At 40.5% G+C, this 16,437-nt stretch overlaps 1 protein-coding gene across 1 annotated transcript in view; it reads left to right on the top strand.

The window, feature by feature from the left end:
- SEPTIN11 (septin 11) overlaps positions 1-16,437 on the top strand; it is a 90,784-nt gene that overhangs the window by 41,716 nt on the left and 32,631 nt on the right. Inside the window, exons 2-3 of the mRNA XM_023222507.1 lie at positions 5,585-5,699; positions 15,068-15,263. Coding sequence (XP_023078275.1) covers positions 5,585-5,699; positions 15,068-15,263 — 311 coding nt within the window. The remainder of the gene's footprint in view (positions 1-5,584; positions 5,700-15,067; positions 15,264-16,437) is intronic.

Here is a 16,437-nt window from a genome sequence, read left to right as displayed (position 1 = left end):
CTCATCGCGAAGTGGCACATAACTGCAGAAGCAAAAGTGATGGGGAATCCAGAATGCTTCCCAGCTGGGGAGGATGTGGCTTCTGCTGACTGCTGATTCTGCAAACAGGAATGTGACTCTGTGGCTTTTCCCCCAGCTTTGTAAATGAGTTTTCTCTTTAGGAATGGATTTTCTTCATGCTAGAATTGTCATTCTCTTTTTTTATTTCTTTCTGTTCACTTTGGTTTTATTGTGATTTTACCTTCTTAATACGTCCGAGAGCTTTGCTGGTCAGCAACCTCTCCTGGAATGCCTAGCAGCAGTAATAGAACTTCTGATTAATTTCAGATTTTTAAATGATAGTTGCCTCTTCCTCCCAACTTATGTAGGTAAAGGAAGTCCAAGTTTCAGAAGATCTATTAAGTGCTAGGCACTCTCATCCGTACCTCCTTATCTCCTCCCAACAACCCTGCCAAGGAGATATGTATGAGAGAGCCTAGCACCTCTTCCTGTTTTTACTGAGGGCAGAACAGAGACTAAAGCAAGTAGAAAGCAAAGCTGGGATTCAAACCCATGTCTGTCTGACTCTAAGCCTTTTGCTGCCCTTCTCTTTTGAAGCAAGATTTGGAATTGTGGAACATATTTTACAGCAGTGCTCAGAATGTAGGTGGTGGCACACATTCTTACATAATTTGTTTTATAATTATCTCAATAATGAAGTCAGCTGGGAATTTTCTGAAAAGCTACCTATTATACGCTTCAGGTATACATTCATAAGAAAGTGACCTTTTGGGCATAGATAACATTTATCCAGAAGGGTTCTGCAAGCTGGGCTTTTGTTTCACTGATCGATTTGGGGAACTTTAGCCTTCCTAAAAGGTATCCCCTTAATTTCCCTAGCCAAAAACTACTTCTTCTCCATGCCTTCCCATAGTTGAGGCCATGGTATTGATGACTTTTATCCTTCATAGTCCTACATTTACATCTGTCCTAGCTCTACTATTACATTGTAAAACCTCTTAAGGGTCGGAACTGCAGTGTTGATCAATGAATAATAAAAATAACATATTTTAGCTTTCTTAGTGCTTTGAGCAGTGAGTATTTTTGAATAAACAAATAAATAATTGTATCTAAGAGGATATGTTCTGAAAAGAGAAAAGTGAAATTGTCAAGTGAAAAACAAGTTTATTTTATACCATAAAGGTTGGTCATAATCCATTTCAAGATGCAGTGGGCTGTAGAAATTATCTAGTTACAAAGCGTCACTAGGCAGATTAGCAAATGGAGGTCTAAATCATTTCAGGTCTTATACTTACTTAGTGGTTCTGTGTTGGCACTATCTTTTCAGAAATGGTTAAAACTAAGCATTATATTATAGGTTTCATATGCCATCACTACAAAAATCAAAGTTTGGTCTTGGCATTGCCAGGATCAGTGAAAATATACTTGGAGCTACTTTGCCAGTTTTAATTCTCAATTTCCATCTCTTATGGTTGCCAAAGAATCATGGTTTTCAGAGAGTATTTTTTTCCTTCTGTTTTAATATATTGGATTTTTATAACAGCTGAAATCATTGTACTGTCTGGGGCTACCTGGGAACTTAATAAATCATCATGAGACAACAATGACAATGTTCGACAGCTCTGGAACCTGACTTCCTGGGTTCCAATTTCAGCACCTTGACTTTACTAGTTGGGAAACCTTGGGCAAGTTACTAAATGGTGCCTCTATTTTCTCATCTGTAAATTGAGTTTGGGTAATAATGTAACTAATTTATAGAATTGTTAAGAGAGAGAAGTTAGAGAAGTTAGGGCTTTTCTGGAGCATTGGAAATGGTCAATAAATGTTAGCTGTTATTATCATGATGGAATTCCAAATAGCTTGAGCCACTTTTCAATCAGTATTTTCCTTTTAGTGGTCAGAAGAATGTTTAGTGAAATTTTCCCCAAGATTTCATAATAAAGACAATGATGGAGGTAGAATTTTATTGGGATCTGGAAGATCTGGATATGTAAACACTGGCTGTAAGGCCCTTTCACATAGAGGAAATAATGTGACTAAGTTCTGATGGGAAGAAACCTGGGTTTGTCCCAAGAATAGGGGTCATTTAATTTAACTGCAGTGGAAGGTACTCCCTGGGGAGAAGTGGGAGATTCAGTAGGAATGGAGATTTGGGGTTAGCCCATGGGGCCCTGAAATGACAGGCCAAGGAGTTTGGATTGGGGACCTTGAGTACCGAGATCCCCTTGACGGCAAGGTGGAGGGAGGAAGTATTAGAGAGGGTGACATCAAGTCAGGGAGGCCAGTTGGGAGGCTGTTGAATTAGTAGGAATAGAAATGTGGAGGATGTAGTATTGATAAGACTTCAGAGTTGATGGTGGGAGGGGAGGTGGTCTCAAGCATGGCTAAGTACTGTTAACAGCAATAGGGAACTCTGGAGAACGGGCGAGTTTGGGATAGAGGAATATGATTTCAGTGTCATAAACATCAAGTTTGAAGTACAGATGGGACAACCCAAGAGAAGTGTTCCTCTGATAGAAATTCAGAACTGGACACCAAGCAGAGTTCAATATTAGAGATAAATTCACAGAGTCATTTCCTGATGCGTTAGTGTTAACGACATGGAATATATGCAGTTCCCTGAAACTGGGCCTGGAGACTCAAAAAAGACCCCACAATCCTTGGCTTGTGGCAGCTAAGGGAAGAGCTATAAAATGCTGGACTGGAGGGATCCGGTTCAGCTGCTGTGCTGGAGGCACTGGGTCAGGTGCTCAGAACTGACCTGTGCAAGTCCTCCAGTGCCGTTCTCTCCAGTTTTTAAGCCTGTTCATAAACCAGAGGAGGGACCTCTTTTTCCCTTTCCCCCATCACATACTGATGCGCATTGACTCTCAGGTTTCCTTTAATACTGGGCAGAGAATTAGGCTCAAATTATGAAATGTAAAAACTGTATTATAAAATTTACATATTCTGTATTACAGTGTTAGAAGACAGACTCTAAAGATACAACTTTAAATTTCAAAAATGTCAAGACCAAACTGTTTTATAACCCTTCATTTTGTATGTGGTTTTCAATGGGTATAAAAATACTTAGTGGGTGTGTGGGTGGCTTCTCGTGTTTTGGAAACGGTGAGAATATGAGATGCTGAGCTTTGGGTTCTAGGATGAGAGCTATAATTACTAACTCTGATTCTTTCCCAGGATTGGTTCATAGGTGGATATCTGGTATCTAAAAACCCAGCAATCCAGAATCCAGAGCAATAAATCATTCTCCCCTCCCCCTGAAATTAAAAGAATTATGTGGCGGTGGAGAGAGGGAATGTGGGATGATGGTTCTGCCCTGCGCTGTCTCTTTCATACCGTTCACGAATGGTTGAAGTCAGTGATGCAGCAGAAATGAAGGCTGGTGCCATGGCTTCTCCTAGCCTGATACACAAAAGCTACCGCACAGCTCGGTAGAAAGCATTCTAAAAATAACCCAGGACTCATTTCAAACCCTCCTCCCCCAAGTCTTGGCGGATGTGGTAAACACCCTAAAAATACCTGCTGTCTGAACCTTTGAGGTATCTAAAGAGGAAGGGGCAGGTACAAGGATTGGGGCTGGAAGAAGTACAACATTGTTGGAAGGCTTGCCCAGCTACAAGGACTGCTGCCCACTGGGGCCTGCCTTCGAAGCTGTTTGGTGAGCTGCCTACCATACCATCCTGTTCAAGGATAAGTGCCTACTCTTGAGTCTCATATTCACTGTTGGCAGGTTTCAAGGAAACTATTCATAGACTAGACATCTGTTGTCTGTCCCATTGACCTCAAATCTGCAGCTGCCACCATGGTATTCAGGCAGTGTGGTGGCTTTTAGTCTTATTTCACAGAATCAGAATTTCAGCTGATATGGACTTTAGACATTGTATTATTAATAAAACCATTGAAGTCCTTTAAAATCATTGCATTTCTGGAGTCACATTTCTGTGCCTATATGGTGACCACAAACATTTGAAATGGGGTCTTAGTCCTTGCTTGTTAAAAGAAATCACCCTCACCCTCATGATTATGTAACATAAAAATAGGATGATGAAAACCAGTACTTTGAAAACCTTGACTAAGTGATCCTGTGCAAAGCTTTCTTCTTTTTTTTCTTTTTTTAAAATAAAGTGGAACTTTGAAGCTAGGAGTGGTGGCACATGCCTGTAGTCATAGTACTTGGGAGGCCGAAGCTGGAGGATCACTTGAGCCCAGGAGTTTGAGGCTGCAGTGAGCTATCATCACGCCACTGCACTCCGGCCTGAGTGACAGTGCAACCCTGTCTCTAAAAAAATAAAAATGGCTGAGCGCGGTGGCTCACGCCTGTAATCTCAGCACTTTGGGAGGCCGAGGTGGGCGGATCACCAGGTCAGGAGTTTGATACCAGCCTGGCCAACATGATGAAACCCGTCTCTACTAAAAATACAAAAATTAGCTGGGCATGGTGGTACGTGCCTATAATCCCAGCTATTTGGGAGGCTGAGGCACTAGAATTGCTTGAACCTAGGAGGCAGAGGTTGCAGTGAACTGAGATCGTGCCACTACACTCCAGCCTGGCGACAGAGTGAGACTCTATCTCAAAATAAATAAATACAAAATAAAAACAAATAAATAATAAAAATAAAACTGGAGCTTTGAGGATCATTTTCTCACCTGGACTCCAGTATTTTGAATATAAAGTTCATTGACAACACAGCCAGAATACCAGGAGTCGTGTCTCCAAGGAGAAGACTTTCAGTATCTAATTTCTGAAATTGCAAACCATAACCATGATATTATAACTGAGGGACTGTAGCTCATCTCTGTATCTTGCGAAAAAAGGGTTTCACAGATTATCTCCAGTACCCACAGGACACATTCAAAGTTGTGGGGGCAGCCAGTACCATTTGATATAACAGCATAAATCACCCAACAATTTTATTTTAGCTTCCAGCCATATCCTGTGTGATTTTTAAATGTATGATAACTACCTTACCCCAGTCTCCATTGGTAAACTCTGCAAAAGTCCAGCAGTTACAGAGTCTCTGCTAAATCAAGAAACCTGTGAAACTAATGGAGGAGAGGAAACCAGCTCATGTGCTGAGAAATTTTAAATGTGTTGCATTTATGGTGGGTAGAGCATTGTCATCATTGTAAGGAGTATGTATCCTCCACTGTGAGCTTTACAAGTTCTTTGGTATCTAGAAGAGTGTTAAATATTTTTTCACTGTGAGTTGACAGTAAATTGAAAGCTTTTCTTGAATAATGAAAGTGATCAAAATGGCTGGAGGCTTTTGTGTTTTTTTGGTCACTTAATGCATATCTGAAATAGTCACCTCTAGAAGCTCAAATTTCCCTGGACCAGTACACTTGTAACAAGGAATGAGGTACCCAGGGAGATGGTCTGCTTTGGGAAACTCTGATTTTGTGGAAAGAGCATGGCTTTGGAGTTGTTAGTGCCCTCAGCTGTGTAGAAGCCAAGCCGGCTGTGGGGGTCTATTTCCATGTATGTCAAGGGAAGAAGAGGAGAGAATGTAATGTTTGTGATATGTGATATCCAGGTGGCGTGGTTCATGGACATTCAAATCTTTCTCCCCTGAAATTCCAGAATGAAGAGCTTCGAAACTTGTCTTTGTCTGGCCATGTGGGATTTGACAGCCTCCCTGACCAGCTGGTCAACAAGTCTACTTCTCAAGGATTCTGTTTCAACATCCTTTGTGTTGGTAAGTTATTCATCACCCACGCAGCAAGAAGTTTGATCCTTAGATATTGACAGGTGACTGTCGGAGAGACATGCTTCAGTGAAATAAGAATGACATGTTTATTTTCTTTTTTTTCATCAGTAAAGCAAGGCAAAATATCTGCCTTATACATGTCACAAGTTATAAAGATTGAGAGCTGTATGTAGGTAAATGCATTGTATGTTTTGTCATGTTACTCAGATTACTATTGGTATTTCTGTCACACAGTCAAGCAACTGATCATTACAATATCGTTAAGATCCCTTAAACATTTTACTTTGGACTAGGTCTCTGCCTTTGTATTTTTCTTCACCCCTCTAGCCATATCTTTTTTTTTTTTGGAGGAGTCTTGCCCTGTTGCCCAGGCTGGAGTGCCATGGGGCGATCTCAGCTTACTGCAGCATCTGCCTCCCAGGTTCAAGCAATTCTCCTGCCTCAACCTCCTGAGTAGCTGGGATTACAGGTGCCCACCACCACGCCTGGCTAATTTTTTGTATGCCATATCCTTTTTGGACTAAGAAGAGGAAGGTGGAAAAGAAGGGGGATAAAGAAAATCAAAATATAAATTTCCTGTTAGTTTGAAGGAGAAATGTGTGTGGAACAGATAATGGCTGTTCCTCTTTCCCCCATCACACCTGATGAATGGCAGGTGAAACAGCACTGGAGTGGTTTGGGCCATATTGTTCTGTTGGCATTGTCCTCTGGGCATTTCCCTCTGAGACATCACTTGGAGACAGACCAAAGAATTCTGTATGTAGCCAAGTGGACTGCCTTTTCCCTAAGCTTGGCAGAATGTGTCAGACTTACTTTTCTTGTCCAAGTAAAGCGAAGAGAATTTAGAAAAGGTGTGTATTCAATGTAGAACCACCATTTGCTTATTTGTCAGTTATGGAAGTTGGGGGAAGTGCAGATATTTTTCTTTTTTAAAAACTTCTTGAACCTCTTGATGACTCGACTGCATGTAGCCTCTGCACTGGGCATTCATTAGTAGAAAGTCACAATTGGCGGGCACGCTAGACCAACTTGCTCCCTGGCATTTTATCTTAAGCACTGGATAAGAGAAGGACTGGAGAGAAACATGGCCACAGCAGCCAACTCTCATCTCATGCTTTCCCCTTTTCCCTACATGAAGCCTTTTAAAATTCAGCAGGAGACCTCCCGAATGGCAGCTAGTTCTACAGAGTGGCATGAATGGGTTGTCCTTTTTCTCATGATAAATGCTCATTGCAGAGCAGGGCAATTCTTCATTAGCATAGCAATTTGTTGGCAATTTGTTGGTTTTCTATTGAAAAGTATGCTAAATTGTAATCCCAGGCCAATTACTCTTCTGGCTTCTCTTCAGTGCCTCCCCAGCCCTGTTTCCAAAATCAGTTCTAAGAACATGTCTGAGAGTTCTGTCCTGGCTCTTGCAGGGGATGGTAGGGGAAAGCCTTCCGGTGGGATCCTGGTTCATCTGGGTATGTGGTGTGCAGTGGGGTGTGCTGGCTCAGGGGCTGACTCCTTGTGTTAAATAAGACAATTCGGATGCTGAATTCCTCAGAGACCAAATCGATGTTGCCCTGTTAGATGTGTAAAGCGGCCCTATTCGGAGTCTCCTGAGTGAGTTACAATACCTGTGATTCTTAGATTTTTGTCAGGTTCTGTTCTTAAACATGTTTAAAATTAGTTTTTCAAACTAATGGACATAATATATATTTTTCGTTTAAATTTTATAAAATACTTCCCTTTCATCTCCCACTCCCATTTCCATTTCACAGAGATAACACTGTGGGATCCTTCTAGAAACTTTTGATGTCTTTCTGTATTAGGAAATTGCTTTTGGTGGCTTACAGTTCTGTAGGTAGGAGTCCAGTATGGGTCCGCAGGGCTGCATTCCTTCCTGGAACCTTTAGGGAGAGTGCATGCCTTCTCCAGCTTCTGGAAGCTGCCTGCATTCCTTGGCTCTTGGCTCCTTCCATTTTCAAAGCCAGTCACATCGCATCGCTCTCCCTAGTATTTTTGTGTCAGAAAATTTTCCACGAGAATTGCAGAAATCCAGCTTAAATCCAGTTAAGACTCTCCCCCACCCTCCAACACACACTGAAAAGGTAATATGGTGAGTTGGGTAATTAAGAGCAGCTGGCTCCAGGAGTTCAACGAGCCCTGTCAGGCCTCTTTCTCTGGTTCTTTATCCTGCTTATTTCTGCTTGCTTCACATTCAGGCATTTTCCTCACAACAGCAGCCTGGCTCCATCAGCATCACCAGCCGAGCAACCTCAGGGGAAGGAACAAGGCATTCCTGACACGTCTCACCGAACAGTCAGGATTTCACTGATTGGCCAGGACTCAGTCACACGCTCAGCCTCGGGGGAAGATGGGGTCAGTTCACTCCAAAACATACTAGGGTCCCCATAGGCAAGAAGACAGGATCAGAAAGGAGATAGGGCCTGGGAGAGGGACATACTGGACAGATAAAAACAGCTTTCTCACAGTTATGTAGGTGCTTTCTTGTTTTGCTTTTACACAAATGACATCATGCTGTTCATCTCGTGCATTTTCCTTTTTTCAGTCCACAAGAAGTCCTGGATGTCCTTCGTTGTCAGCATATCTAACTCTCCAGGTCGTTTTCCATAACCCTTTGGAGCCCTTTGTTTGGGGCCAGCATGAGCTCTTTGGGAGATAGGAGTGTCAGCATTAAATATCATCCTCAGAAAGTTGAATATCAAATCCCTTTGCCATAGATATTTTATGGCATAATATCTTTATAAGAAAAAACTTACTGTCAATCAATAGTCCATCTATTTTTAAAGTAAGAGTCTATAAAAAGTAGATAAAAATATTTGGACAGCCACATAGAGGAGTAGGTGTTATATTTAACTTAAGAGCATCCATGGTAATTTTTCCTCCTTACTTACTCCCTCTTACTGCCCCTTTGTTTATTTTGCACAGTATTCACATGTGATACTTATAGCGTGAATTTACTTACTTGTGATAAATATGGGAGGGAATTAAGGATAAAAAATAAAGTTATGATCCCAGTAAGGAAAATTTTTACCAAAAAGGTCTCAAAATTGTAATTTTGTTTTGTGGCGTGAGGCTGTAGGTTGAAAGAATGCACAGGAAATAAACCAGAGCAGAAAATGGTCCTGGCATGAACTAAGTCTAGTTTCAGAGATACTGAATTAAACTTCTGCTGCTAGAACCCATCTCTGTTGGTCCTGGGAAGGCACGTAATAGAGGAAGAATAGTTTTCATTTCACTGGGAAGAGAATTCTGATGTTAAATGAGATAACAGAGAACACCCAGGAGTTCATCATTCCCCCACTGTCTGTTTTGCCACAACACACCGAAATCACTCCTGAAGCTACATTTTAGTTTAAATAAAGCCTTTCATGTTTTACCCATGCTGTAATTCTCCAGAGAATCTAAATTAGATCTAAATTAGCATTTAGCCTTTTTCTATAATTTTAAATTTGTATATCTTTCTCATCCATTTTCCAAAATGATACTAACTCTAGGAAAAAAACCTCATCAACATTGATCCAGCTGTCTGTCTGTTTCTTGTGAACATACAAAGGTGAATAAGATACTGTAACATCTCTGCTTTTGAAGAAGAGCCAATTTGATAGTAGAGTCAAAGTAGATTAGTAATACATTTTGAAACAGAAAATTTTTCCACAATTCAACCTTAATTGTTTTGAGGGGATGAGAGAACAGGAATTGAAAACAGGTAAGTGAAGTGTGAGGCCATCTTAGCCAAGGTATAGTGTCAACATAAATTGTGGAAATTTACAATCAAATCTTAAACATTTTTATCCCATCTTGTTTTTCCAGGAAAGGATGTAAATGGCTTATAGGGTAAAATGAATAAAGACAAAATTAACCCTAAAAAATAAAGATGAAGCCAGGGATAGAATCAGAACTCAAAGTATGCCATCAGGCCTGCCTATAGCAATTAATTGATGAAATATTACATTTTTCTCTCAGCTTAGTGGTCAGAGCATGGAGAAAACTATTAATTCACTCATTCATTTAGCAGATATTTAATGAGCATGTGTTATATGCTAAACACAAGCAAAAAGTTTAACATACGACAGATTTATAGTATCTATAAAGTAAAAACAAAATGATTGCTCCAGATGAAACACAGCTTTACCTGGAAGAATTTCTCGATGGATTTTCAGAAAAGAGATTTGGTATATGTAGTGGTCTGGGTTCCTGGGCATCCTCTAAGTCAGTGCAATTGTTTTTTTTTTTTTTTGAGACGGAGTCTCGCTCTGTCGCCCAGGCTGGAGTGCAGTGGCCGGATCTCAGCTCACTGCAAGCTCCGCCTCCCGGGTTTACGCCATTCTCCTGCCTCAGCCTCCCGAGTAGCTGGGACTTCAGGCGCCCGCCACCTCGCCTGGCTAGTTTTTTGTAGTTTTTGGTAGAGACGGGGTTTCACTGTGTTAACCAGGATGGTCTTGATCTCCTGACCTCGTGATCCGCCCGTCTCGGCCTCCCAAAGTGCTGGGATTACAGGCTTGAGCCACCGCGCCCGGCAGTCAGAACAATTGTTTAATGAAATACCAGGTGCCACAGGCTGGCTCATCTTATGCCAGAGTATGTTTCATCAAAGGTGATTCTATGAGGAACAAGAACAACGCAACTTAGGTATGTAGCTTTCTGACTCTCTGATTCCATCCAAGAGTAAAAAATCTAGAATATTTAGGGAAGGCAGGCAGATCCCTATGCATAATTACTTACCCAAGTAGCCAGTCCTGGCAATTAGAGTAAAAGATGCTGAATCACAGATCAACAATTTGTTCAATCTACAGTTATCTTCTAATTAATAATACAATCCCTGTTTTTCCCTTGCCTTGTTCACCTTAGAGCTCGTGGGTTAAATAAGCCTGAGAATAGAATGGAAAAGGTAGGACCGCTTTCCCCTGTGATGTGGGCATCATGTTCACTAGCATTGGCAGGAACAGCAAAAACAAGCCCCAGATAGCACTTCAATAGGGTCTCAATTACTGTAACAATAGAGTGGTTAGGCAGATGAATTTATGATAGAATAAACAACAGACTCTGAAAAAATATACCACAGTTGCATATCTCTGTATAAATCACCACCATGATCATTTTTGTTTTCTATTAACTTTTTTTTTAAGATGGGGTCTCTCACTCTATCGCCCAGGCTGGGGTGCAGTGGTGCGATCTCTGCTGACTGCAACCTCCGCCTCCCAGGTTCAAGGGATTCTCCTGCCTCAGCCTTCCGAGTAGCTGGGATTACAGGCGCCCACCAGCACACCTGGCTAATTTTTGTATTTTTAGTAGAGACAGGGTTTCACCATGTAGGCCAGGATGGTCTCCAACTCCTGACCTCAGGTGATCCACCTGCCTCAACCTCCCAAAGTGTTGAGATTACAGGCGTGAGCCACCGTGCCCGGCCTGCAATTAACTTTTAATAAATGTCTCCTTTGTGCCAGGCACTCCGCTAGGGAGTTTTGAAGTACTTTAAAGTTAGTCATTGATTTTTCTGAAAATATTGTTATGGTTGTTTGGTTTGACTTGGAACCTGTGCCTAGTAGGCTTTTAGTTATTCAGTTAGAAAGAAATTTTTGTCTTATGGGTCCTCAGAAGTATAGATGAGATTCTGCTTACAAAGATTAGAGAGAAGCCTCAAAAACAAATCCCAGTGCTTCAGGAGGCCAAGGCAGGAGAAATGCTTGAGTCCAGGAGTCTGAGACTAGCATGGGGAACACAGTGAGACCCTGCCTGTTAAAGAAAAAAAGCTAATGCATTGAAAAACTTCCCCAGTTCTTCTGGAGTTCCTTTTATTCCAAAAGCTGTCATTTCCTGCTGAACTGCTTTTGGTGAATCACACTGCTGCTGGAGTTGCCATGTCTAATTACAGCTCTTAAAAGCACAGAGCATAGAAATGGAAAGCAAAGCACACCAAAGTTTAGAGGAACAGTGGTTTTTTTCAACCCATTGATTAACCCTGTGCTATAAGTAGGGCCTGGTATGCTAATTGTTTGTAATTTCCACCTTAATGTAAATGATAATTAAAATTACCATGCCTTTAAAAAAAAAAGTATGGTGTTCCTGATTCACATGGGTGCTTAAGTAATTTTCAACCTAGTAAAATAAGATGATAATTTCAGTCTTGTCCAGGTAACCTAGAATCCTTGCCATGTAATTGAAGTCTTTATTGCTATTCTTAGGGAAGAAGATGAAAGTTAAGTAGGTCACTTTCTACTGACAGAGCCTTTCCCATAAAGGAGAAACTTCTATATGGCAGATCTGCTTTTGTGCCTTTTTTGTTCTAAAAATAGGTAAATCCTGAAAAGAAGTTGGCTCTGCTTGAGAATGTTACACTTGTAGCATATACTTAAAATGACTCAAGTACCTTCAGTATCAACTACTAGTGAGAACCCTGTTTTATTTCTGTATCCACTACACGGTAACTTTGTTTTGCTCAAAGTTAATTTGTTAAGCCATGGATGGTGAGTATTAACTTGTTAAACTCTTTCAGGTTAGGGATCAGAGCCTGGTTTTATATTGCTTTTATGGAGGGTTTTTTTTTGTAAGACTATTCAGGAAAGTAAGGAAGACAGGAAACCGTCTCAGACACTGCACAACCAGACCCCATAGAGATCTGGAATGACATTTAGGATGTTACAGAAGTGCAAACAGGTGTCAGTGTCTGTTTTCGTTCATTACTTCATCCCTGCACCTATGCTTGTCACACAGTGAGCACCCAAGCATTAATTTCATGATGGATTTCCGATACTCTACACCATCTATCTGCTCTTTCCTGTATTCCCAGCCCACATTCTGTCTGCAGCATGGCTTCTGTTTACTTACAGCCTTTGCTACTTCATGGCTTCTGCTTACTTACCTCTCTTTGTATATCGTTTCTTTTTCATGCCTTCACACTGTGTGGAGATTGCATGTATCTCATTCAAACACCCAAAGAGAAAAATTGTGATTAGATAGGCTACTCTCCAATGTGGAGCTCATAGTGAAATGATTGCGCTTTCGTGGTTGCCTTTAGGTCAGGACCTATCCATGGTCTAGTTGTCTGTGGCCAACTAGCAGGGTCATGGGTGTAAAGGATGGTCTTGCTTATAAGGGGAAAGCAGTTATGACAAACACTTAGAATGTTGTTCCCATATTAATAAATTAGAGTCTGACTGGTATTATTCAGTCATGTTCTAGACCAGATTCTAAGATGTGGGAGACCACCCTATCAGGCTAATTTCTTGAATTCTCAGAACTTGGCACAGAACTTGTACATAGTAGGCACTGGAAAAATACTGGCTGAATGAAGCCTGACTAAAGAGGAAATTCTATGATCTTAGATGTTCAGGGACACAACAGGAAAGGTTAAAGAGTAAGATGAATGTACTTGGCCAACTTTTACCCTGTAAGTGAATCATCATGGTTAGAGGCAAGCAATGTAAGGCTTTTCTAATCAGAGAAAGTTCAAATCCAGAAAGACTTCATCCTCCTTCACTTTTGTATTATGTTGGAAAGCAATGAGTATACAATACAGAATTTAAAACTAGTAAGTAGATTTTGTCATTATAGTGCGAGGGTTGCCCAGAGTTTTTCTTTTTTCCATAGAACACTACCATCCTTAAAGTCATTATAGCAATCCTTAGAAGAGAGGATGCTCCTAGGAACATATTGGGATTAGAAGTTGTTGAAAGGGCTGTTCTATATTGGCAAGTTTAAATTGAGCTGGAAATCTAATTGAGAAATTTTCCAGATTAAGAAAGAAAAAAGATATCCCTAGGGCTAATGTTTCTGGATTTCTACCCCCTCCTCTCCATCATCATATGCTCAGCCATGAACATAAGGCTGTTTTTTCTCATTGCCAACTGTCTTTGACTCAACATAAGAATTAGAATTAAGAGAGGGTTTTGCTTGGTGTTATTTTGAGGGTTGGGCTGCAGTTCTTCACAACTCCACATTTGGGTGTCACTATGTGATTGGTATAGTGGTTCCAGATACCTGCCACTCTGCTTTGCACATATGAGTCCTCGGTAAACACTTACTGAGTTGAATTATCAGTGTAAACAATAATTGTCAGTGTAAATAAGGTCATTTAACGTAATTTACTTTCATTGTCCCAAACTTCACTCTGAAGCTGGGAAAACTATCTAAGAAGCCACAAATGTTTGGCTTCTTGACTCCAGCTGGATAAAGAAAAATAACAATATGGAGGAATTAATATAACCATAACTGGAAAATGTTAGGCAGTCAGTTTTCTCTGTAATAGTAAAATCAGGCTGCTGTCTTGGTTGAGTGCAGGTGTTAGAACCATACAGACTTGAGTTAGAACCCTGGTTCCACCACTTAGCAATGACTTTAGGCAAGTTATTCATAAGTCGTATCTAAGCCTACTGTTTCATCTTGAACATGGAGGAAACATGGTAGTAGAAGTAGGGTTTAAATGAGATAATGTAGCCAGGCGTGGTGGCTCATGCCTGTAATCCCAGCACTTTGGGAGGCCGAGGCAGGTGGACAATTTGAGTTCAGGAGTTCAAGACCAGCTTAGCCAACATGGCGAAACCCAGTCTCTATTAAAAATACAAAAATTAGCCAGGCATGATGACATGGGCCTGTAATCCTAGCTTCTCAGGAGGCTGATCTGGGAGGATTGCTTGAATCCAGGAGATGGAGGTTGCAGTGAACCAAGATCGTACCACTGCACTCCAGCCTGGGTGACAGAGCGAGAATCTGTCTCAAAAATAAATAAATAAATACATATATACATACGTACATAAAGGAGATAATGCACTAGAAGCTCTTGCCACCGGGGTTGGCACAAAGTGAGCACTCAGTGACGTTAGTTAATATTGTCATCAAGAGTGTTATTTTGAATAATGTAATTCTTTTCTATGACGTGGTATCATATTGATGTTGAATTAACTGATCTTTTAGGTAATTCAGTGTAAATGGAATCACTTGTTTCAAGTAACAGAAATTCAATAGTATAGTCTTTTATCCCTTAAGTAATATAGTTTTATACTCTGACATTTAGGAGAGAAAGAGATAAAGTTAATGTTCTTGTAATGTACAAACTGAGCATGGGCAAACTTGCAAGTACCGTTTTTCTATCCAGAGGTAAAGAAGAATCTCTTGATCTGTAAATTTGAAATCCTGTCTGCGAAATAGTTTCTGAAATTCATTGAGGCATTTTTAGAAAGGTATTCCATAGAGTACACATAGAAAGAATTATCTCTTCACAGTGGCATTTCTGGTGACAGTTTTTCTTTTTTAAACTTTATAATCATGACTAATGAAAAAATACTGATGAACTGAACTCATGTCTGAAAGACATTGACCCATTCTCTAATTTTTCTTTTGTGGTTACGTAGGTGAGACAGGCATTGGCAAATCCACGTTAATGGACACTTTGTTCAACACCAAATTTGAAAGTGACCCAGCTACTCACAATGAACCAGGTGTTCGGTTAAAAGCCAGAAGTTATGAGCTTCAGGAAAGCAATGTACGGCTGAAGTTAACCATCGTTGACACTGTGGGATTTGGAGACCAGATAAATAAAGATGACAGGTACATCTTGGGATTTTGGGGGGACATAAATGGATGAGGAGATAGCAGGATCCATCCCAGGTAAATTTAAAGGCCAAATGTTTTGGGGGTTTTTTAGTTGTGGGGCTTCGTCCTCTATTGCCTAAAAGGTGTGATATTCTTGTCCTCTGAGAATTTTTTTGAGAATGTTCTTCCTTGAGGTCAGAATCAGACATCAAAATTGATCCCAGCTAGTAGGAGCAGAAAGGAGATTTATTAGAGGGATTAAATTAGTTTACAGCATCTTTCCACAAAGGCCATGAAACTAGGTTTTGGGCTTTCCTACCAGGAAAAGCAATCTAGAGAAACACCCAGCCACCCCACAGAACAGTTTTAGCAGAAACCCCAGCCATCAATCACTTCATACTGCTTGGGAAGCCAGGACACTAGAGGGGAGGTCTCTAGAAGCTCCACCAAATCTGCCCCAGGTAAACAAATGCCTTCACCATTGCTTGCTATGTAATGATAAAATAGTACACTGAGTTTTTATAGTATACCCCATTTATAAAGCCATGTAAGTTTGGGTCTTTACCATGAGTTGCTGTTTGCCCTTATTTGAGGGAAGTTTTTAATTCTTAAAATTTCGTTAAGATTCAAAAATCTCAGGATTTTGTTCACATTCCTTCTCAAGAGCACCAATTCTGTTCATCAGTCTCAACCTCAGATATCTTATGACTGTTTTACATAGTACATTCATTCTCAAAAGGAGTTTGAGAAAGTTAAAATAAAACTGCCCCAGGCCCAAAGGTGATTGTAGAATGGAGCTTCCAAAAACATCTTTGAGCAGTTACAACATTATGGGCATAAGTGTCTACCTGCTTAATGTAACCAGCATGTAGACATGAACAGCAAATCAGTAAGTTAGGGTGTGTTTGCTTACGGCTCAGACACTTCAGTTGTATCAGGATTTTTTTCCATATTCCGCAAAACTGTATATTATATACATGTGTTTTGTAAAGAGGAACTCGCCTATTTTTATCTAGAAATGTGTATTGCCTAGATATATTTTAACTATTCCTGATACAAGTATGAGCACCACAGTAATGACAGAGAAATGTTTAATTCATTCTTTAGCTGAGCACCAAGCTCTTTATTTTATCTATAAAGCACTTTAAATGCTCTTCAGTAGACATTGTCCCGTGATAACAGGAACAAT

The sequence above is a fragment of the Piliocolobus tephrosceles genome, chromosome 3 (assembly GCF_002776525.5).
Source record: "Piliocolobus tephrosceles isolate RC106 chromosome 3, ASM277652v3, whole genome shotgun sequence".
In the NCBI taxonomy this organism is placed as follows: domain Eukaryota; kingdom Metazoa; phylum Chordata; class Mammalia; order Primates; family Cercopithecidae; genus Piliocolobus; species Piliocolobus tephrosceles.
This window is presented reverse-complemented; position numbering and strand designations above follow the sequence as displayed.